Source organism: Zalophus californianus, chromosome 6 (genome assembly GCF_009762305.2).
Source record: "Zalophus californianus isolate mZalCal1 chromosome 6, mZalCal1.pri.v2, whole genome shotgun sequence".
NCBI lineage: Eukaryota > Metazoa > Chordata > Mammalia > Carnivora > Otariidae > Zalophus > Zalophus californianus.
The window spans coordinates 127,552,083-127,577,516 of NC_045600.1; the positions used below are offsets into that span (position 1 = coordinate 127,552,083).

Below are 25,434 nucleotides of genomic sequence, written 5' to 3' on the forward strand. Positions count from 1 at the left end.
ACCACTGATGCAAACTGAGTGGTTGCTTCAAGTCTGTGAGCAACATCTACTAGAAACACAGATTGCAACTTGGCCTCCTTTTGGATAGTAAACACAAACCCAAACTGCATATTCCCTGCCTTAAGAATAATCTAGACCAGAGCTTGCCACAGAATAAAAGATGCTTGTGAAAGTTGGCTGTTCAGTGAACAAAAATTCATGGTTAACTTGCTCAAGGACTTCTTGGCACCTTGGATATGCTACTCCCTGAAACTGGGATCTAGAATCCAGGGTACTAGTCTTCCAAACTAATTTGAATAATGTATCCGTTTACCCTCACAGCATCTGATAGAACCACAATTTTATAAGCACACTTCAGGAATCACTGATCTCTACAGATCCTAAGTTGTAAATACACTGGCATAGGGCAAGTAGTAATTTAAAGCATTTCATTTTATCCAGACTGTAGTTAACTGCAAACAGAAATATATTAGCAATTCACCAAATCTGAAAACACCAGGCTAACAAGGTGTCCTTAAAAATTTGAATGTAGAAGTTGTACATCACCAGGGTCTCAATCTTTTAGTTTTATGACCTCTTTGCACTCTCAAAATTGGAGGACCCCAAAGAATTTTTGTTTATGTGGGTTATCTCTATCTGTATTTGCCATACTTAGAAATTTAGGTTGGGAAATTTAAAAAATATTCGTTGATTAATTAAAAAATAACAGTAATATGGGGTGCCTGGCTGGCTCAGTTGGCGGAGCATGCAACTCTTGATCTCAGGGTTTGGAGTTCAAGCCCCACACTGGGTGTAGAGATTACTAAAAAAATAAAATCTTAAAAAAAAAAATAACAGAAATATAAATTCATTATCAGTTGAAGTAAATTTTGGTAGACAAAAGAGGCTGCTTTCTGAAACAAAAAAGGTTTCACGAGAAGAGTGGCACTGTTCTACATGTTTGCAAATTATCTCTTAAAGTCTGGCTTCATACGAGATAGCTGGATTCACAGATCTGCTCCTGCATTCTGTTCTTATATGCTGTCTTGACTGAAGTACTTCAAGAAAATCCAGCTTCATTCACATAGTTGGAAAGGGAAAGAATATTTTCATGGTCTTTTTAGATGATCGTCATCTTCTTCGATACTTCCCCAAAACTCAACAAGTGGTATTTTTTTAAAGGTTAGTTGCAATATGCAATCTGAAACCAAATCAATGAACCTCTCGTACTCTTTCACATTCAAATCCATTGGTCTACTTTGTCCTTTGAATGGATCTTTTACCCATGCATGTTTTTGTCAAATTATGCATTAGTCCTTTGGAAAACATTGGCTCACTAGGTTATGGAGATCTTCCAAATGTTGACCCATTTCATTAATTATTATCAAAAAATCACTTTTGTTAGTATTGCCGCTCATCTCAAAACAGTCTTTGCATATTGGGAAACTGCCAATGTCACAGTAGCAAACACAAGCTTTTCAAAATTCTAATTTTCACTTGAAAGCTCAAATTTTATGACTTGTCATAAATACGGTCAATTGTTTTCCTTAACATGACAAGAAAGTCTGCCAAATAGCCAAGACTAAATAGCTATCGTTTGGCTGTCAGTCAATCTTCCAGGTAAAAATGGGTGTTCCACAAAAAAAGCTGCTGGTTCAGCTCAAACAAATCGAAGAAGAGCTTTCTGTCAATTCAATCACAGCACTTTGGTATGCAATAAGAATACTTTCAATTTCCATTCCACAGAATATTAAAAAGGCATGTACTAAGAGGCATCAGATTTAATGGGATTAATTTTACTGCTTTGTCAAAGACATCCCTAAATGGAACCGCAATCTTCTTTAGTGAGACTGCCTGGTGGTGAAGAACTCAAGAACTACGTGTACCCTTTGGGGCCACTGCCTCGGTTGACACAGAGGAGCCAGCAGTTTGACCCGCCATTGCTCCTACCCCATCAGTCAAATGACAGCGCAGTGAAAGAGGCGAATCACATCTCAGCGCTGCTATGAAATCTATTTTGACCTCATGGGCACCTAAAATGGTCTTGCGGACCCCCCAAGAGGCCACACTGTGAAAACCACTGTTCTACATAAATCATAAAATAAAATCACAAACAGCAGGAAATCATTCCCTTTAAGAGTGGTTACCGGCAAGAATTTTAAAAAGGAGGGGGGAGACCCCAAGGACTGTGGTCTAATTCCCTCATGTTTCAGAGGGGGTAACTGAGAATCAGGGGGAGCTGGGAGGCTAAGCGGCTTGCCCCAGGTTTTTAGGCATGTCAGACACGGGGGTCAAGAGCCCATTAGCTGCTCTCTCCACCACTAGATACAGCTAATTTAACAGCACCTCTGACACAGGCAGAGCTGAGAGATCTTCAGGATCATATATGGGAGACATGTGCCTCTGAATTCCAGGGGGCAAAACGCTACTCATCCCAAATGACCATGGATAGGCTGCTGTTCACTTTTTATGTAAAAACAACAAAACTAATGAACTGACTTCCAGTTTTAGCTCCTGAACATGTAAGGAGCTTGGAAGTCATCATTCCTGCTCTTGTAAGAAGAAAACGCTGAACAAATGCAAAATCAATGACTTGCCTTGGACTTGCCCACCAGTGAACAGACTTCAGAGCGCAAACCACCACAAAGTCAGGAGAGAGAAACAAATTCAGAGCGTCACTGCTGAGATCTGCGAACCTGGAGCAGAAGCCGTGGGAGCCATAAACTGGTAGGAACACTTCAATGGTAATTTTGGCGAGTTACCTGAGGCTGTGTGTGGACTGGTCTGACAGTGAGGGTCACAGTCTTAGGAAGCACCCCACCCCGACCCGCCACATTCTCTCCGTTTTACTTTCAGGAACCCCACCAGGTTGTCACAGTGAAGAGCTAATAAAACCCCCCTCGTGGCTCTGGCAAGGGAGGAGGGTTAATAATCATGTGATCTACACCCAGGACCTTCTCCATAACAAAGGCCTGTTTCTCTAAGGGTAAAGACTTCACCAGAGTCTCATCCCACCTGGAGAAAGAACGGTTCTCTGACTCCAGCATCCAGAGTCTAACTGTCTCACCAAGCTGTGTGAGGGGGGAGGAGGGGGACCGAGAAGCCCAAAGTCAAGAGGGGCGACAAGACCGAGGACGCAGGAGGGACTGAAGTCTCCAGCACCTACAGCTCCAGCAGACATGGCACGCAGCCCAGCTCCTGGCCAGGTTCACACAGAACCTGACATTTAAAGGCCTATTTACCTCCGTTCCTCTTACCTGATCCATCCTGTCTGGCTTCAATAAAAAGTTACAAGACATGCTAAAAGGCAAGAAAAAAACAACAGCTGGGAGAGACAAAGCAAGCATCGGAACAGACTCAGCTATGACACAGATGTTGGAATTATCAGACAGGCAATTTAACTTATGATTGCTCTGTTAAAACTAACGAAGCTGGTAGAGGGTAACAGTAAAATCTTGCCTCTCTAATGCCTTGATGAAGTAGCAGCCCTGCAGAGGTAGATTCCACACAGTGAGTATAGACGTGCAGGTCCCTGGGCAAAGGGAGGAATGGGTGACAAGCTGACCCCTCCAACAGCTTTTCACCTTGCTGCTTGTCCGAGTCTTGGATTCCACTTTGCCTTCTGAACGTTTCCTTCTTGTGCAGAAAGAGTAACAAGCCTTACAATCGAGGGATTTCCTAGGCAGGCAGCACAACATGGCACCTGTTCTGCAAATAGGCCAGCCAATCAGACGTGGAAGCAGCCTCCTTTCAAGTGGCACTCTCCAGCAGGGAGCCATCTCGTTTTCCGCCCTCTCCACTCTGTTCTCTAAAACCCTCCTCTGATTTCCAGACTCTTGGACACAAGGAACTGCAATTACCAGAGATTTTCAGGCCTAAGGCCTTCTCCTGCAGAGGTGGCTGGCTGAAGAAAGTCCGTCCCTACCACAGGCATAATCTGTGCCTGAGAATTCAGAAGTGGGCTTTCCCCCCAAACTTAAGTTCTTCTCTACTTATCTCCAAACAAAATTCCAGGCATGCAGGTCATTAAAATCCCTTCTATACCTCCCGTAAGTTTAAAAGTTCTTGCTACTCTATGCCCGAGGTTCAGCTTTCTTGTGGAATTTCTCCCTTAAAAGATTTTTCATTCTGGATTAACTCCCTCATCCATACAGTGAGTAGGGGAGTTTACATATGGCACAGGGGAGGATAAAGGGAACAACAGTCCACCGAGCTGAAAACTACGAGGCTGGGGGAGAGTAAGAATCTAAGGGATTCACTCTATTGGGAGCAAGCCATGCCTTGCTGTTCATCCACTCTCATTTAAAATTATTTTATTTTAAAAAACATATAGGGCACTTAAAATGTGCCAGGTGCTATTTTAAGCACATTACAAACATTAACTCATTTAACCCACACAACAAGCCTGTAAGACAGATATAATTATCCTAATGATCCCATGAGGACACTGGGGCAGGGCAGTTGGGTAACCTGCCCAAGGTCACAGGTGACAGGTGGCCGAGCTGGGGCTTGAACTTGGGCAGCCTAGCTCTAGTCCATGCCCTTACCTGCTGAGCAAAATATTTAACAAAAGGGGCTGAGGCAGTCACACTAATTTAACCAGGAGTCTCGAGTGAGAAATTAAAACAAAAACGAAAGCAACAACAAAAAGATACTCAGAATGTAGAAAGAGTAAGAGATACTTCACAGGCTTTTTCCAAGACAGAATCCTAACCTGAAGTTTAAGAGTAATACTCTCTCATAACACCAATACCCCTCCCAGTCTATGAATGAAGACTGCTAGAAAATTTGCTGAGAGAACCAGCACTTGAAATGTCACAGCACACTTTTCGTTAGATGCGGCCTGGATCTGAAGAGTCAGAGTAAGCTGGCGAGGAAACACCACACAGGACATCCCCTGTCTCTCAGTAGGTCGTGTGTCTCAAAAACTTTCTTCAAGGGATCACCTACCAGTCAGCCCAAAACCCTGCTCCCAAGGCAGACAGATCTGTGTAGAACACGGGAGCCAACAGGCACTTGTAGCCATCTAAATTTCAATTAATACAGATAAATTAACAACTCAGTTCCTCAGTGGCATTAAGCACATAACACGTGTACAACAGCCACACGGGGCCAGGGCTAGTAGCTACCACACTGGACAGCGCTGACAGGCCATTTCCATCGCCACACACAGGCCAAGTGGACAGCCTAAGTTGGATCCTGAGGGCGATTTCTTTTTAGGCTTTGGTCTGCAGACACACAGTGGTAACAATGCCATCTTTTCCTTTTCATAAGCACACCAAATCCAAATTACACTTCATTTGTTCCTAAGATTTCTACTCCCAAGTTCAGTTCTAAGCAGGAGAGTAGATTATTTACCAGGTCAAGTCAACGCCTTACCCCTCAGTACCCGGTACCCACGGTGTATTTGTTCTTCCATGATAACGACTGAAAGGGAAAAAGCAGGTGAGGAAAAGGGAATTCATGAAAGAGTGCAGCAGAGGGCGAAATCAAACATTTCGTTTATCGACTTGAGCCTCAGGCTGGATGTTGAGCTCTGAAGACACACCTCGACTAGCTGCGGAGGAAGCCTGACAAGGGAGGGTGGCTATATCCACACACAGACCAGTATCCCTACCAGAAAAACAATGCAAACGTGCACCGCCACGCAAGGCGGGTCACACATTTCCAGGCTTTCAGAAGAAGTGCCCATACCAAAACAGGTCAGAAGTGGAAGCCACGAGGGCCGGGGACAGTAGTACCAAATCGTCCACTGATGACAAATCTCATCTTACAACAACTTCTGGCATCTGTAACCTGCATTACTAGGATCCCTCGCTCAGGAACAACTGCTGTTCATCTCATGTGGGGTCACATCCCGGGAAGCCAGAAAAGCAACAATAAGACGTGGAGCAACAGCTTAGCACTAAAGCACCAATTCTAGAACACTTCCACAGCTATGGAACCTAAAGTCCAACGCTCTCCTTCTAATTCTTCAATCAGAAGTCCATGAAAGCCCGAATGACTATGTGTATGACCAGTAAGAACTGTCTTGTTCTAACAGAGATCTTTGTGAATTTAACAATTTCTCCTTTCTCTGTCCCTTCCTATATTTCCACTCTCAGCCTATCTATCCCTGTTATTTTCAGTTACACAATTGAATTCATATGAAATCTTGTGATATAGAGCTTTCTTTTTATTTCAGATGAATGAAGCATGACTCATATTATTAATAACTTATTAATAAGCAGGGCTGATGGGAATCATTAGCATCTGCTCATTTTAAGTTGTAAACACATCTGAAACACCCCCCCCAGAAGATGAAAATTTCTTAAAAATGCAATAAGAGTAATAATTAAATTACATACTTGTGACTTCTTGTAAGAAATCCAAACACGGTCGACTACTTCCAGAAATACTTATTGAAACAGCCAATGGGGTCTGTCCTTCATAGTTCCTTGTGTTTGTGTCCGCTCCATAGTTATATAACATCCGTGCACAAAGCACATCATCCCTAAGGGCAGACAAATGCAAAGGAGTCTGTCCATCTTCTAAGCGACCCAAGTTTGTGTCTGCTCCTCTCTGAAGGAACATTCGGCAATAAGAGTGATTGCTTTTGATCACAGCATATCGCAAGAGGAAACCGTTCTGGATGTCGATGTTGGCATTGTGGTCCAGGAGGATCTTCACGCAGCTTGACCTCTCTCGGATGATGGCGAGCTGAAGGGGGGTGGTGCCTTTATCGCTGAGCGGGTCGACCTCAGCCTTGAACTCCAGTAGGAGTCGGACAAATGAGTCCCTACCATAGTGCGCAGCCACATGGAGGGGAGTCCAGCCATCATTGCTTTTGGCATTAATAATGTCACTCCTGTATTCAGATTCTAACATCAGGCGTGCAATCCGGGCCCGGCCGTGCATGGCTGCGTAATGAAGAGCAGTGAAGCCTCCGATCAAGTCCTTAACTGTCGGATCGGCTAGGGTTAAAACCAAAATGAAAACATTAGCAGACTCGAAGACAAAACAATGAATTCTACCACGGCACAGAGCATTTAAGCCCATTCCTAGGGAAAAAAAAATGTGAAATGACTGAAGATTTTAATGGACATCAAGTACTTCTTTCTCAGTTTAACTGAAGCATAGTTTTCACGGAAAATAAATTTTGGTAGAAAGTCATCAAACCTGGGTTAACAGGACAAAAATGACCTACAGAGTATTTAAAAGATAGGCAAAAACAGAGCGTTCAGATTGCCACAGCCCCTCTCGGTCTTAATTTAACCAACTGCTTTTGGCTACTCGGCTCTCTCATCTCTGTATTGTTTCATGTTTCTCTTCAGTTTTGAACTTTTTGTTTTCTCTTGTGCTTCTTGGTCTTAAAGAGAAGCATGTGTAGCAACATCTGCTGCTCTAAAGGACGGATGTACTGTGGTCTGGCAGGCTGTGTTGTTTTAGGGTGTATTAGGTAGAAAAAACAAAAAACAAAAAAAAAACTTCTGTGGTCTGTAAAAATTCCAAAGCATGTAAGATATATGTTAAGTGATCTTGATAAATCATGTTTTCCTAAGATAAGAGACTCTTCTGTGGATTCTTAGTTTTATAAGAATTTTGGAGTTTCTAAGAATTAAGTAGCACATTGTGTGAAAAATTGGGAGAAACCTCAGCCCTGTATAAATATTTTCTATAACAGTTCCAAAATGCTCTCCTAAATGGACTGATTTCTGGAAAGAAAGAGTGAAAGGAGGAAAGAGAAGCGACAATTGGCTATGTGACTCTTCATCACAAACTTTTGTCACCTGCCCCGATCTTCCCTGAAGCCAAGGGTCAGTTCTGTGTGGCTCTCATCCCACTCACCTTCCTGGGCAGTGGGGAGAAAAGGGGCAAGAAGTGCTCCCTCCTATTATGTAGGTCACGTCCTGGGGGGCCAACAATCTCTCAGGTGAAAATAAACTGGTCAGGCCTAACTACCTGTAGGATTAAAATGCTCTCTTCTTATAAAAGTCACCCTTAATTTCTGGTTTATTCATGAAAGAGAGAAATTCATGAGTGTTTTCCAAACAGAAAGCCTCCAAAGTTATAGGATTAAAACACTTCTATATTGTTTACTGAAACATTATTTAGTTCTAAACTATGTGATGACAGCTGGGTCCCTTAGAAAAATCTATGAGGCAGAAAACTCCATATAAAATATTAATAATACTATGGAGAATAAAAAATACAATTAAGAAGTAGTTGCTAACAACAACAAAAAGATACAGTACCTACACACTGTGCTACTTAAAAAAAAAAAAAAGCAAGCAAGAATGTTTAAACAAAGCATTTTGCTGCCATCTACTGGTAAGGCACGAACTTGAGCGACAAATGTTTTCACTTTGACAGCTTATGCTGAGCCCTCAAGTCTCGGACACCCACCCTCCCTTACATATGGAGACTAAGGCATGAAATCTAAAAGAACCCCTTCTATTCGAATGAAACAATGAATCTTGCCAAGACTTCCATTTCTAATCTATACCTGACCAATCAGCTGCTTCTTTCTTAATCTGTGGGGTTTAAGAATACCTTCTTTCATTTCTCCCACCTTTGAATCCACCAGGGCAGGGCTGTCTTTAAAGGTGCCAGCAAACAGTCTTACACGCATCTTATACTCGCTCCATTTGAAAGTAAGACTGAAATTATGTTACATGCAATTGCACCAGCATCTTTGGTTTTCCACTTTAGGCCTTTTTTAGGTGCTACTTGCATTTTGGTGCTATACTGAGCTGGGAAAAACAAAGATTAACAGATACAACAGGGATCTGCTTAGTCTCAGTAAAAACCATGAACACGCAGTAACCGAGGACATGCTGGAAACACAGCAGAGAGGTAGAGCGATAAATTAACAATGCATAAAAAGTGTATACTTACTGTCCTCAAGGCATTAACAAATAGGAGACAAAAGACAAATGAAGATGAAAACAACGATTAATTTAAGGATTCTTATAGCTAATGCAACAGATAAGGAAAAGATCTCATTTGTAATTAGTAACAGAAACTGCAAAACGCCTGGATATAAAGTAAGAGATGCATGAGGCACATGTGAAGACACTTCTTTGATTGAACTGAATTCACTTCATCTGTATCTGCTCAAACGTCCCTTCATCAGAAGAGCTTTCCCTGAACACTACCAGCAGTCCCAGCCACCTCATTACTTTGTCCTTTTAGCTCCCTTCTGCCTACTCGCAGGTGCAACTTATTTTAAACAAGTTATAGTATACTTTCAAGAAATCCATTTAAACCTACTGAAAATTTTTAGGGGCGCCTGGGTGGCTCAGTTGGTTAAGCAGCTGCCTTCGGCTCAGGTCATGATCCCAGGGTCCTGGGATCGAGCCCCATGTCCGGCTCCCTGCTCAGCAGAGAGCCTGCTTCTCCCTCTCCCTCTGCCTGCCACTCTGCCTACTTGTGCTCTCTATCTCTCTGTCAAATAAATAAATAAAATCTTTAAAAAAAAAAAATAAATAAACCTACTGAAAATTTTTAAAGTATATATAAATAAAAGAAGTATTTCCTACCAATATGATTTTTTTCCAACGGCTTTAGTGAGGTACAATAAAATTCACCCGTTTTGAGTGTAGAGGTTGATGAACTCTGACAAACTATAGAGAGCCAGGTAACCGCCACCACGATCAACATACTCCCATCATCTCCGTAAGTTCCTTCCTGCCTCTTTACAGTCAATTCCTTGCCCAGACTGTAGGTCCCAGGCAACCACTACAGTTTTGCCCTTCTAGAATGCCATGTAAGTGAAATCATACAGTATGTAGACTTTTGTGTTTGACTGATTTCACTTAGCATGACGTTTCTGAAATTCACCCATGTTGTTGGTGTGTATATATCAAAAGTTCATTCCTTTGTATTGCTGAATAGTATTACCTAATATGTATATACATTTATTTATGGATTCACCAGCAGATAGATAACTGCGTTATTTCCAGTTTGAGGCTATTATGAATGAGGCTGCTGGGAACATTCACATACAAATCTGTATTTTTCATTTCATTTGGGTAGATACCTAGGAAAGAAGTGCTGGGCCACATGTTAAGTGTACATTTAACTTCCCAAGAAATTGCCACACTGTTTTTCTAAGTGGCTATACAATATTATGTTCTCTCACCAGCAAAAATGTATGAGAGTCACAGTTCTACATCTTCATTAATACCTGGCATCATCAATAATTTTAATTTTACTGCTCCAGAGAGTATGAAGTAGTAACTTACTGAGGTTTTAATTTATATTACCCTGATGACTAGTGATATTGGGCTTATTCATGTATTTTCTTTTGTCAAGTGTCTGTTGAAATTGCTCACTCATTTTTACTACATTGTTTTTCTCAATACTGAGTTTACAATTCAACTGTGTATATATTCTGGATACAAGTCTTCGTCAGCTACGTTTTGTAAATATTTTCTCCTGGTCTCCTGATTGCCTTTTCATTTTCCTTTTTTTGAAGAGCAAAATGTTTAAATGTTGAGGAAGTCAACTCATTTGTGTCTTTTATTGCTTGTGCTTTTTGTATCACATTTAAGAAATCTTTCCCAATGATTTATCCCTGTGCCACGGTCGAAAACCAATTTACTATACAAGTGTGGGTCTATTTCCAAACTCTGTTCTAGTCTATTGACCGAAAAGTGTATCCATACACCAATACTGGATCGTCCTGATTACTGCAGCTTTACAGAAAGCCTCGATAGCAGGTAGTACATATCCTCAAGCCTTTTAAAAAACTGTTTTGTCCAATAAATTTTAGAATCAACTTGTCATTTTCTTCAAACAAGCCTATGGGATTTTGATTGGAACTCCATCGACTCAAAAAATGGAAACCATCCCCAAATACTCTAAATAATATTGACTCTTCCAAACATGAACAAAGAATATCTGTTTAGGTCTTCTTTAATTTCCCTCAGCAATGTTTTGTACTTCTCAATGTAAAGGGCTTGCACATCTATCATTACATTACTAAATATTTTAAATATTTAATCTTAAATATTTTAAGTTTTGTTGGTATAATAACTAATTGTTTTAAAATTTCATTTTCCAATTATTAACTGCTGATATAGAGAAATAAAGCTGATTGTATACTGAGCTGTGTAAATTAACTAAATTCACATTTTTGTTCAAGCACATTTTTGTAGATTTGTTATGCTAGTCTATATACACAATTATGTTCTCTGCTAATAAAGAGAGCTTCACTTTCTTTCCAATCCTGACAGGACTCTTACTTAAACAAGTGTTAAATAAAAATGGTAAAAGCACATACTCTTGCCTCGTTCCTGATCTCAGAGGAAAAGCATTCGGCAGTTCACCATTTACTATGATGCACATAGTAGTTTTTCCTAGGTACCTTTCCTTAGGTTTTGGAAGTTATCTTATGCTTCTGGTTTGCTGAGTCTTTATGATAAATGGGTATTTTATAGGGTCACATGCCTTTTCTGCATCTACTGAAATTATCACTTGGTATTTATACTTTTATTCCATTAATAATGTAAATTACCATGTTGATTTTCAAATCTTAAACCCTGCACTCCTGGGGTAAACAGTACTTGGCCATGATATAATACTCTTTTTTTGTACACTGATGGATTAGATTTGCTGGTATTTTGTCAAGGATTTTTGTATCTATCATCACGAAGGATACTGGTATGTAGTTTTCATTTCTTTCAATGTCTATTTGGTTTTGTTTCAGGGCACCGCAAGCCTTACGCAGTTACACAACCAAAGAGTTTGGGTAGTGCTGTTACTGTTTATTCTTTCAACATTTGAAATAATACGAGAGAGAAGGCAGCTGGGCCTAAAGTTTTCTTAGTGAAAAGTTTTAATCATGAGCTAAATTTCTTTGATATAGGGCTGTTCAATTGTTTTATTTCTCCTTGGGTCAGTTTTGGCAATTTGTGACTTTCCAGAAATTGGTCCATTTCTTCTAAATGGCAAAAAGGTGTTCGTTATATTCCTATTACCCTTTTAATGTCTACAGGATCTGTAAAACAGTTTTCCCATGTTTACTACTGGTTATGTGTTTTTTCTCTTGCTTTATCAGTCTGGCTGGAGATTTATCAATTTTGTTGATCTTTTAAAAGAGTCAATTTTTGCTTTTTTTGTTTTATCAATTTTCTCCTTCATTTGCCCATTTTCAATCCCACTGATTTTTTTTCCTCTTTATCATTCATTCCTATTCTTACTTTGGGTTTAATTCCAGCAGTACATAGAAACTTCTAATACAGCCCTCTTTCCCCTTCTTTGTGCCACTGCTGTCATATATATTACATCTTTATATAGATTTTTCTTTAAGATTTTATTTGAGAAAGAAAGAGAGAGAGGGAGAGAGAAAAAGAGAACAAGCAAGGTGAAGGGCAGAGGGAGAAGCAGACCCCCCGCTGAGCAGGGAGCCCGACGCGGGGCTCGATCCCAGGATGCTGGGATCATGACCTGAGCTGAAGGCAGACACTTCACCGACTGAGCCACCCAGGCGCCCCCTAACAGCAGTTTTATACTTGTTTTATGTTGTTGTCTTTAAGAGATGAAAATGGGGAAAATATATTTATACTGTCTATGGCAGAATGATTCTAAGGGGGCCCCTCCCATAATCCCTGCCTCTTCATGTCCATGCCTTTATGTACCTCTCCCCTTGAGTTTTAAGCAGGACCTAGGACTTCCTTCTAAGCCAACAGAATGCGGCAAAGGTGATGAACTGTGTTCATCATCAGTACTGTGATTGTGTTACGTTATATGAGGGTCCACCTTGCTGGCGGACTTGCTGTAGTGACTCTCGTTGCTGACCTGAGGTAAGGTGCTGGTGGGAAAGCCCATGGGACAAGAATCTGCAGGTAATCTCTAGAAACCGTAGGAACCTCCAGCCAAAGGCCCACAAGAAGCTGAGGCCCTTAGCCCTAGAAGCACAAGGAAACTAACCTGGTAACTACCTGAGTTATCTTGGAAACAAACTTTTCTCCAGTCTAGCCTACAGATGAGAACATTCTGGCCAACACCTTAAAAATATAGGGTAATAAATGTGTGTTGTATTAAGCCACATGTCAGCGTAATTTGTTACATGGCAATAGAAACAAATACACTGTTTTTTAGATATACCTGAGTAATTACTTTTACCAGTGATCTTTAGTTTTTGTATGAAAAACAAAGGACGGTTTTGCTAGATACAAACTTCTCGACTGACAGTTTGTTTTTGGCAATTAGAATATGTCATCCCCCTGCCTTCTGGCCACTGCTGTTTCTCATGAGAAATTAGCTGCTAATCTCATCAATGAATTCTTATACATAATGAATTTCTTCTCTAGGTGCTTTCAAGATTTTCTCTTTGTTTTTGGCTTTCCACAGTTTGACTATTTTGTGTATGGATGAGTTTATCCTACTCAGAGTTCACTGAACTTTTCAGATGCGCAGTTTAGTATTTTTCATCAAATACGGGAAATTCTGGTCATTATTTCTTCAAATATTTTTTTCTGCCTCTTTCTCTCCTCTCTTTTCTGGCTCTCCCATTAGGCCTCAGGCATATTCTTGATAATGTCCCACAGGTCTACTGGGCTCTATTTTTTTTTTTTTGTTAGTTCTTTTTTCTATATATTCCTCAGACTAATGTCTATTTAGCAATTCTCAAGGTCACCAGTTTCTTCTGCCAGTTCCAATCTGCTGTTAATTACTATAATGAATTCTTGACTTTAGTTATTGTACTTTCAACTGGAGAATTTCTAGACACATACACATATATTGACATATATGTAAATTCTATCTCTTTATTGCTAGCTTCTATGATGAGTCACTGTCATCACGTTTTCCTTTTAATTCTCTGGACACGGTATCTGTCCTTAGTTCTTTGAACACATAATAGCTGCTTTGAAATTTTGTTAACTGAGTAAAGCATCTGGGTCCCTTCAGAAACACTTTCTATCAGCTGGTTTTATTTCCTGTGTATGAGCTATACATTCCTGTTTCTTAGGCATGTCTCACAATTTTTCTGAAAACTGAAGATTTTAGGTGATACTGGAGCAACTCTGGATTAATGAGGAACTCCTTAAAAGTGAGGATGGTGTGGAATGCTGCTACTGTTTGTTTTAGTGAAATGCTCAGACTAATTATACAAAATCTGTCTCCTTAGCACTATGCAGCTACTTAGGTCTCTGCTTAGTTGTTAATATTAAATTCTGGCTTCTAGGGGCCACTCCTAAGACTAATTCATGTTTGGTTAAAATAACTATTTTTGACCAATGACTGGTCAGAAGCTGTGCTTAAACATCTTGAACCAGCAACGTTCCCACACTTTGCCAAGGTGGCATGTGTATAGGTTGAGGTGTACATTCAATCATCAGGGAATTTATGAGTGTGCCCTAGCTTTCATTCCCTGGTCTCAGGGTCAGGTAAGGATGAAGAGGTAAGTGGGGTCCTCTCTGGTCTTTCTTAAGCATGCATGTAGCCTTCCAAATTCCCAGGAATACACAGAAGCTTAACGAAGCCCAAATGGCTGTCTCCGTCTCTGGGTCTCCTATTAAATGTGAGAGTACGATGTTGCTTGCCCCAACCAGTATCACAGCCTCAGGCAGCTGTGCTCTTGGCCTTTCCAGATTGTCAGCCACCTAAACTGACACCACTATTATTTTCAACTAGGCTCCAGGCATAGGGCATTTTCACTGAGCTCCAAAAGCAGGTCAGCCCACTGGCAGCAAGGGGAGTGCCGGCTATCATGATAATTGCTGCAGAGATTGCTGGGGGCAGGAAGGGCAGATGGGGGCAGCCACTTTGGGTTCAATTTCTTATTCAAGTTTCTCATGGTAAAATTTAGATAACTGATTTAAGATCATTCTTTTCTACTATAAGCATTTAAAGTCACAAATTTCTCTCTAAACACCACTCTAATACATCCCATAAATTCTGATATATTGTACTTTCAGTAGCATTCAGTTCAAAACACTGTTTAATTTCCAAACATCTGAGGCTGTCCTAGGTATTCTAATAAAATTCCATTGTAGTCAGAGTTATTCTTATAATTTCATAAAATTTACTGAGACTTTATTGCCAGCATACAGTTTATCCTGGTGTCCTATCATGTACACATGAAAAAAAAAATGTATATTCTGAAGGTGCTGGGTGCAATTTTCAAAAATATCAATTAAGTCAATAAGCTTGGTATTTTTCAGATTTTTCTCTAGTTATTGATTTCTTTATCTAGTTGTTCTATCAATTGCTGAGAGATGTTAAAATTTTCAACTATGATTGTGAACTGTCCACTTTTCCCTTCATCAAATTTTTGCCTCAAATTGGGCCCCCCCATTGGGTACACATTCTATGATCAACCTCCTCTCTAATACTTCTGGGCATTATAAACCCCTAACCCTGATGAACTGTCCCATCTGTCACTGTCTTTCTTTAGTTCGGGTAATAGTTTATGTCTTAAAATAGATTTTATATGTTATTAACACAGCCACTCTGGCCTTCACTTAATTATCATTTGCATGGTATATCTTTATCCATTTATCTACTTTCAACCTATCTGTCTCTCTATACCTAAAGCGCATCTCTTGTAGGCAGCATATAATTGAGTCTTGTCTACTCCTTTTAGACAATTTCTAGTTTTTAACTGGAGTGTTTTGTCCATTAATGTTTAATGTAATTATCGCTATAGCTGAGTTTAGATTTACCATTTTATTAGTTGTTTTCCATTTGTTTCCTCTATTGTTCCCCTTCTTTACTGCCTTTTTTGTACTAGTAGGCCATTTTTTAGCATTCCATTTTAATGTCTCTATTGACTTTTTAGCTACACATCTTTGCATTATTTTTTTTTATGTTTGTTTTACTGGTTGGTCTAAGGATTGGAATGTACACTAACCTGATTAAAATCATAATCAGGATTTATACAAATGTACTATTATATTATATGCATCCCATTTGCATTCAAAAGGAAAATCCTAAAATCAGGAAAATACAGGTATAAGCACCATACCCTAGTTCACTATACATGTGATTACTCTTTTTTTTTTTTTTAAGATTTTATTTATTTATTTGACAGAGAGAGAGAGAGACAGTGAGAGAAGGAACACAAGCAGGGGGAGTGAGAGAGGGAGAAGCAGGCTTCCCGCTGAGCAGGGAGCCCGATGCGGGGCTCGATCCCAGGACTCTGGGATCATGACCTGAGCCAAAGGCAGACATTTAACGACTGAGTCACCCAGGCACCCCTACATGTGATTACTCTAAAAAGTTTTGGGAAGCACCAAATGCAATTAGCTAAGTTACACAGGAACAGATATTGCTTGGAGGTCTATAACATAGTTATGTTTCATGTTGTATTAACACAGGAAAGAGAGGCAACAGTGATGGAGGAAAGCAAACTAGATGAATACCTAAAACTTTGCTAATAATTCACCACAGAATAAAAAGCCGGAAGGTCAGATGGTATAATGTCTCCAAACAGGATTTCGCCAGAAACAATTTTTTCATTAATGAAAAACTGCAAATTTAGTAAAGCAGCAGTGCAAAAAAAAAAAAAAAAACCCAAAAAAACAAAAACAGCATTCCCTGATAACTACTCTCAACACTGATGACAGACTTGCAGCTTTTCTTCTACACCTTTTAAAAAATTACAAGTAATTCTAATCATAGTCTAATAACGTAATCTTTTCTCTATGTTTGGGCATGAGAATTTTAAAAATATGTGAAATGAGGGGTGAAATTTTCAGAGAGAAAAAAATTCCTTCATTAAGGATAGATTTCTTGGAATTAATCAGAAGACAATTTATTGGACAAAAAGATCTCCCAATTCTAAGGATCTAATATATACTTCTAAACTGCTTTCTACAAGTGTTTTCATAAATTCCTACCATTAACATTTCTGTTTTATCCCACTTGGGATATCATCTGCAAAATCTTTCATTTCTGAAAAGATAAAAATAATTTCTCACCACACTGCTACTGATTTCTTTGATTTATCCCTTATCTCCCTAACTTACTTTCATGTGTTTCTCCACAAGGATTTTACCTACTGTATCAAGAGGAACCCTGAGATGCTCTTCTCAGGTTCCTATAGGGATTTGCTCTACGGATTCAACTTCTAGAGCTTCAGCTGACTGCCTTTCACGTCAGTTACATGAACACTGAATCTGAAGATAAATAAACACACCTAAGATAGGTCTCTTAATGTTATTTTCTTAAAATGTCTTAATGTTATTTTCTTAAAACAAACTTAGAATTTTTAGAGTGATTCCAAATGGGAAAATGAAGAGGATAATAATAATGGGTTTTTTATGATTCCCACTATTACAATACAGACTCCTCTGCATAACTTTAACAGCATACTAACCTGGTCAGAAAGATTATCAGGATTTGTACTGAGGTACTATTATACACATCACATTTGTGTTTAGAAACTCTAATATTTCTGGGCATTATAAAACCCTAAGTGTTCGCTTCAAAGCATGATGTCTGAAAGCACAGACACAAACACGTTTGTGCTATGCTTTATTGCACTTTTTACAAATGGAAGGTGTGTGGCAACCTGAATCATCAAGCAAGTCTATTGGCACCATTTTACCAACAGTATCTGCTCACTTCATGCCTCTGTACCATATGTGGGTAACTCTCACAGTATTTCAAACCTTTTCATATTGTTCTATTTATTCTCGTGATCTGTTACCAGTGATCTTTGATGTTACTATTGTAATGGTTTGGGGGCACAATGAACTGTACCCACATAAGCAGTGAAACTTAAGCAATAATGACTGGCCATTATCCCATCCCTCCCCCTCTCCTCAAGCTTCCTGATTCCTTGAGACATAACAATATTGAAGTTAGGCCAATTAATAACCTTACAATGGCCTCTAAATCTTCAAGTGAAAGATTTAAGGTTTAAAGGTAAGGATCTGACTTTAAATCAAAAGCCAGAAATGATTAAGCTTAGTGAGGAAGGCGTGCTGAAAGTCAAGATGGGCTGGGGAAAGCTAGGCCTCTGGTGCCAAACAGCCAAGCTGTGAACGCAAAAGAAAAGTTCTCGAAGGAAATTAAAAGTACTGCTCCAGTGAACGCACGAACGATCAGAAAGTAAAACAGCCTTATTGCTGATATGGAGAACGTTTCAGAGGTCTGGATAGAAGACCACACCAGCCACAACATCCCCTTAAGCCAAAGCCTAATCCAGGGCCAGGCCCTAACTCTTCAATTCTGCGAAGGCTGAGAGAGGTGGGGAAGGTGCAGAAGGAAAGTTCGAAGCCAGCAGAGGTGGGTTCGTGAGGTTTAAGGAAAGAGGCCATCTCCATAACTTCAAAGTGCAAGGCGAAGCAGCAGGTGCTGATGGAGAAGCTGCAGTTATCCAGAAGATCTAGCTCAGAGAGTAAATGAAGGGGAAGACACTAAACAGTAGATTGTCAGTGTCAACAAAACTGCCTTCTACTGAAAGAAGATACCATCTAGGACTTAACATAGCTAGAGAGGAGAAGTCAATGCCTGGCTTCAAAGGTTCAAAAGACAGGCCAACTCTTGTTAGGGGCTAATGCAGCTGGTGACTAAGTAGAAGCCAGTGCTCATTCACCGTTTCAAAAATCTTAGGGCCTTTAAAAATCATGCTAACTCTACTCTGCCTATGCTCTATAAAGAGAATAACAAAGCCTGGATGACACCACATCTGTTTACAACAGGGTTTACAGACTATTTTAAGCCTCTGTTGACACTTACAGCTCAGAAAAAAAAAAAAAAAAGATTCCTTTCAAGATGTTCCTGCTTGTTGACAATATAACTGGTCACCCAGGAGCTCTGATAGAGACGGACAGTTGTCTTCCTGCCTGCTGACACAACCTCCTCCATTCTGCAGATGGATCAAGAAGTAATTAAGTCCTATTATTTAAGAAATATCTATGTAAGGCTACAGCTGCCATACACAGTGATTCCTCTGCTGGATCCAGGCAAAGTAAACTGAAAACCTTCCAGAAAGGATTCATCATTGTATATGGCACTAAGGACATTTGTGACTCACAGGAGGAGGTCAAGGTATCAAGAACAGGAGTTTGGAACAAGTTGATTCCAACCCTCATGGATGACTTCGAGGAGTTCAGGACCTCAGTGGAGTACGTAACCAGAGATGTGGTGGAAACAGCAGAACTAGAATGAGAAGTGGGGCCTGAAGATGGGACCGACCTGCTGCCATCTCATGACCAAACGTAAATGAACGAAGAGCTGCTTCTTAGGGACGAGCAAAGGAAGTGGTTTCTTGAGATGGGATCTACTCCTGGTGAACATGTTGTGAAGACCGTCGAAATGACAGCCAAGGATTCAGAATGTGACATAAACTTAGTTGATAAAGCAGCCGCAGGGTGTGAGAGGACTGACTCCCAATTTCGAAAGTTCTACTGTGGGTAAAATGCTATCAAGCAGCATCACATGCTACAGAGAAATGGTTCGTGAAAGGAAGAGGCAATCGATGTGGCAAACTTCACTGCTGTCTTATTTTAAGAAATCGCCACAGCCACCCCAACCTTCACAACCACCACCCTGGTAAGTGGGCAGCCATCAACACCGAGGCAAGACCCTCTACCAGCAAAAAGATTACGACTGGTTGAAAGCTCCCATGATGGTATTAGCATTTAGCAATAGTCTTTTCTAAGTAAGATATATATAAATATATACGTTTATGTATATACGTACATATATGTGCGCCTGGGCGGCTCAGTTGCTTAAGTGTCTGATTCTTGATTTTGGCTCAGGTCATGATCTCAGGGTCATGAGATCGAGGCCCGTGTTGGGCTCTGTGCTCTGCAGGGAGTCTACTGGAGATTCTCTCCCTCTCCTTCTGCCCCACCCCCTGCTGGCCTGCATTCTCTCTCTAAAATAAATAAATCTTTTTTTTTTTTTTAAAGATTTTATTTATTTATTTGACAGAGAGAGGGAGATAGCAAGAGCAGGAACACAAGCAGGGGGAGTGGGAGACGGAGAAGCAGGCTTCCTAATGAGCAGGGAGCCTGATGTGGGGCTCGATCCCAGGACCCTGGGACCAGGACCTGAGCCGACGCTTAACGACTGAGCCACCCAGGCGCCCATAAATAAATCTTTAAAAAAAGTATGTATTACTTTTTAAACATAATGCTATTGCACCCTTAACAGACTACAGTATAGTGTAAACATAATTCTTAGACGCACTGGGAAAACCAAAAATTCACTGACTTGCTTTACTGGGCTATTCACTTTATTGCTGCAGTCTGGAACAGAGCCTGCTACATCTCCAAGGCATGCCTGCAAAGCGGCAAAATGTAATTCATCTGCACAAGCTTATGTTTCACATCTGTGCAGTCTACCATGGTAGCTACTGGTGAACATGTAAGTACTGAGCCCCTGAAACATGGCTACTCTGACTGCAGCACTGAAGTTTTAAATTTCATGGAAACATAAATAGCTGCTACGGACGGCCCAAGTTTAAACCAGAAAGAGAGCCTCCCTTTTTAATGTTTTCCCCATTTTGGAATATAGACAGTATCAGCTAACCAAGTCAAACTCGTTCATTTTCTCACTGAAACTGGGTCCCTCCCACAGGGGCAACCAGTGTGGCTTCGCCCAGCCGCTCCCTGACCAGGCTTCCCCGGGGGTCACGCTGCGGGCGCCCAGCACCGTCACACGCGGCCTGTTATCTGTGAGTTTTGTTAGTGCCGTGTGACCACTCACTGGCGGTTTTACTGGGCAGATTTAAGAGTGGTGAGCGGTCTTACTAAACATCTCTGTCCTGCTTTGTTGTTGTTACTGTTGTTGTTGTTAATTGCATTTGGTTAACCTTCCCCTGCTCCTTCAACCAACGGCAACCTTTTTCTCCCTTAGGCCCCAAATGTCCGTTATCTTGATCCCTTTTCCCTGCCACCGCATGTCCAATCGATCTATCCGCAAAGCCTGTTGGCTCCCCTTTCAAAGCCTATCCAGAACCCGACCACTTCTCAACACAGGACTGCTACTGTCTAAACTGAGCCGCTCACATCTCTCGCCTGAACTATTCCAAAGCTTCCTGACACGTGTTCCCATTTACCCTTTGCCCCTCTACACTCCAGCTTCCTCAAGCCAGAGTGAGCCCTTCAGTAAGGTCTCCTCATTCTTCAGTTGAGAAGCCTGCGATGGTTTTCCATTCTCAGTCGCAACAAAGTCCAAAGTCTTTTGAACCTTCAAGGACCTATGGACCCCGTCAGCTGATCAGATGGTCTCTCTGACCCGGTCGGCCCTCTCTCCCATTGCTCTGCTCTTGCTGTCGTCCTCCCAGCTTTTTCTTCAAAGTGCAAAGTACGTTCCCATCCCAGACTGTGTGCAGCACTTGCCTGTTCCCTTTACCTTCAACATTCTTCTCCCAGATATTCTCACGGTTGGTTGGGTCTTCCTTTCTTTCAGGGCTCAACTCCAAGGGCACATCAGAAGCCTTCCCTAAACACTTCATTTAAAACAAAATCCTGTACCTCTTGATCCCTTCCCTGCTTCATCCTTCCTCACTGTGCTCATCCCCACCTGACACTGCACACTTCACTGTCAATTTCCTCCACTTAGAAATTAAGTGCCATGACAGCAGAGACTTTATGTGTCGCTGTGTTCCAGCCCTCAGAATGGTGTCTGACACATAGCAGGTGCTCAATAAATATGTGTTTCGGGTGGGGTGTAGGGAAGTGAGACCACAGTCCTGATCAGGCAGCAGGCACCCACCTGCTCTTGCCTGAGGTCTCAGGCTCTTTCCCTAAGATCCCACCAGTGAGCTTGCTAAAACACAAATCTGTCTCCACCGCTCCTGTCAATGGCTCACCACGGTCCCTAAACTCAATTTTGGATATGCTCTAATCGTACTGAACTTTTCTCAGTTCCTAAAACCAAATGTGCTCCCTTTCTTCTTCTACCCTTCACACTCAGTGTCCTATGTGTTTCCAATAAGCCCACATCTCTATCCTTCCAGTGCCCCATCCCTGCCTCGCCTTTCAAGCTCTCAAGTCAAACCATGCTTTCTCTAGGAAACCTCCTTCACTGCTGCCCCCACCCCTGCAACAGTGGGGGCCCTTTTATACGTGGCATTTAGGCTGCTCTGTTGGAACTGCATTGTCTCCTTATAGGCCATACACAGTCACGGTTAAGACCATGGGTCTGAACCCTAGCTCCAGTGTTTATGGGGTGAATGGCCTTGGGCAAATTACTTCCCATCCCTTGGCTCAGTTTTCTCAATGGAAAAACTACTGCTGACCCTCATAGAATGGCTGTGAAGAATTAGGCTAGTACTAAGTGCTCAGTAAATGCCGGCTATAAATCTATCCACCCACTAGTCTATGAAGTGCCAGACGGCTAGCACAATGTTTGCTCATTCTGTATCTCAGTGCCTGGCCCAGAGCCTGGCATATGGTAGGTGCTCAATAAATATTTGCTGAATCGGTATATGAGTAAGTGATTTATAGAGGACCAACTGGCCACTTCATCAATTTATATGAGTCTTCTCTCCACTCTCATGGAATGGGGGGGAGCAGTAAGGGGAGGAAGTGAACCTTTGTTTCCTGTGGGTTATTTTGCTCACTTATCCTTTTGAATCTGACTTCATTTCACCTTAATATCCATCACAAAAGAAGCTTATTAGGAGGAGGGGGCCAATCTGACTGGAAATTTTCAAGCTCTTAAGGAAACTGTGGTTTCAGGAAAAGAGCAGTTGTGATGAAGTCAAGCACTCTCCTGATTCCACCACGAGGCTGGCCCATGTTCAATCACTATTTTTCAAGAAAGAATTATTAGTCTTGTCTCCTTAAGGCAGAGAAGCAATTCTTTTACATAGCTGACATCTGTCTCCTCGCTCTCTCACTGAGAACAAACCGGGTATGGGTTCTGCCCTCAGGAAGCTCTAGACGAACAGGAGTTAAACAGAATACTACAAGAATAAATCATTAGGCTTGTGATAGGAGCTGCAATAAAAAGGTACAGAGAATAATATCTGGATGGCAAGTCTGGATGGCAAGAGATTTCCCTGAGAAAGGGGTGTGACAGAGCAGTGGGGGTGAATGAGGGGAGGGTGGCAGCAGTGGGGTGAACTGGGGGACTCAGCAGGTCCTGCACAAAAGCCTCTGAACTCAGTGAACGTGAATGAACACAGAGAGGTTGCGGCTCAAAGATGAAGCTGGAAAGATACTGCGGGGGGGCCAGACATTGCCAGGCCAAGGAAGTCACAGGAAGGGCTTTGACTATTACCCTAAGAGAAGTGGAAAACTTTCAGGGATGGATTTTAAAAAGGAAATAACTGAATTTTCATTTCTTATCACTGATTACTCTGTTCGGAGACTGGCTGGGAGGGGGTCAAGACTGGAAGCAGAGATGGAGAAGAGCATCATGGTCCTCGTGAGGGACAAGGTTCCCCTCCCTAGAGGTAGGACAGTGCCTCTGAGGAAAAGACAGGAGAAAATCGGGCAACTATTTAGGGGGAAGAAAGTCAAGGGTGATTTCTAAATTGCTGATCTAACAGGCTGTGGTGTGAGCCATGAAGGTACAGAGTCTTAACCAGCAGTTGGACACACTGGGCTCAAAGTCAGAAGGCAGGCCTAGACCAAACACAGAGCACCCTGAAGCATTATGTGTGACCAAGGGGACAAGGGAGGAGGAAGTTCCTTCTCCTGTTAATGTTTCCAAGTTGATACATAACCTGCTAGGAAAAAAATACACCCCAACCTCCTAATTCTGCTATGGTAACAGGACTGAGTAAAAGGTGGGGCCATTCAAGAACCAATGAGCGGCTTCTCCAAAATACTTAATTCTGTTGTTTTAAAATATTATACGAAAATGTAAAGGGGTAACACTGGCCAAGACATCCTTAAAGAACAAGAAGAGGAGATGTGATGCCCTCCCCTGACCCCCGTCCTCCAGGAAATCAAAACTTATCATAGAACGTTATTAATTACAACAGTATTACAGGGACTCAGGGTTCCACCAACAGATGTTAGACTCAGTGTAACCACACACACATGAAGACCTTATATTTGAGTTGGAATGACACAGCAATGGGGACAGAAGGAAAGATTTAGGCTACCTTTACGGGGAAAAAATATGAAATTGTACCTGACCATCTCCTACTATACACCAAAACCAATTCTGGATAGATTAAGGACCTAAACGCCACAAAACTTTTTAGAAGAAAATACAGGCAAATAATGACCTTTGGGTATGATGTACAAGATATAAAAAAGCACAAACTAGGGCGCCTGGGTGGCTCAGTTGGTTAAGCGGCTGCCTTCGGCTCAGGTCATGATCCTGGAGTCCCGGAATCGAGTCCTGCATCGGGCTCCCGGCTCAGCGGGGAGTCTGCTTCTCCCTCTGACCCTCCCCCCTCATGCTCTCTCTCTCTCAAATAAATAAAAATCTTTTTAAAAAACAAAAAGCACAAGCTGTAAGGCGAAAGAAAAATAAAATTCACCTACGTTAAAATGCAGGCTTCTGCCCAACAGCATACAAACATGACCTCAGAAATGTGAAAAAGCTAAAAACTGAGAGAAAACTGGTGCAACGTAGACCTAACAAAGAAGAATATGTGAACAATTCCTACAAATCAGTAAGAAAAGGACCAGCAAAGCAGCCCGATCGTGCAATGTTTTGTTACTCAAATGTCATTCCTGGGGAAAAAAAGAGAGAGAGAGGCCTGCAAATCACACAGAGGAAGAGCAAACCATCTGGTGACAGATTCCTGACAAAGGCGAGAGAATAGGCACTATCCCACCTGATCAGTAAGGACAGAGCCATTCTAACCTTCTTTGGAGGGCAATCTGTCAAAAAGCTACCAAAAAAAAAAAAAATATATATATATATATATATAATACACATATATATATTTAACATGCCTTTGATTTGGCAGTTGTGCTTCAGGAATTATACAAGAGATAAACTCTCACATATGTTAAAAAAAATGAGTCAAAGACATTCTCTGTAATACAGTTTCTAGGAGCAGGAAAATGAAAAATAAAAATGTCCAACAATGCAGGATAAGTTTAAAGAAATTACATCCATGCAACGGAATCTGAACGTGTCAATACAGTGACAAGAAACTCTCACCCAGCTAAACTGCTCTGTGAAAAAATCAAGATGCAGAAGAAACTATTAACAAAAAAGGAGCAGGCTAGAAGGTGGAGGATGGAAAATTATGTACACCTATGTACACAGATTATCTCTGCAGTGACACAAAAGAAACCAGGAAGAGGGACTGCCTCTGGGAAAGGGACGGGCACTAAAGGCATTTTCCCCTCGTTGAACAGTCCAGAATACCTTTCATTTGGTTTTTAACCACATATATGTACATATTATGTTCTCAACAAATAAAATCTCCTGCCATTCTCAAAAAAAAAGAATGATTTAAACAAATAATAGTATGCCCATACTAATAAATATTATATTTAGCAGCTAAAAAAAAAAGTAAATCTACATGTATTAATATAAAACAGGCACAGGGTTTTTTTGGGGTAATGAAAATGTTCTAAAATAACTTGT

General features: G+C 41.1%; 1 protein-coding gene across 1 annotated transcript in view; it reads right to left on the reverse strand.

The window, feature by feature from the left end:
- ASB7 (ankyrin repeat and SOCS box containing 7) overlaps positions 1 to 25,434 on the reverse strand; it is a 48,826-nt gene that overhangs the window by 10,471 nt on the left and 12,921 nt on the right. The window contains exon 5 of the mRNA XM_027572445.2: positions 6,327 to 6,932. Within this exon, the coding sequence (XP_027428246.1) occupies positions 6,327 to 6,932 (606 nt within the window). The remainder of the gene's footprint in view (positions 1 to 6,326; positions 6,933 to 25,434) is intronic.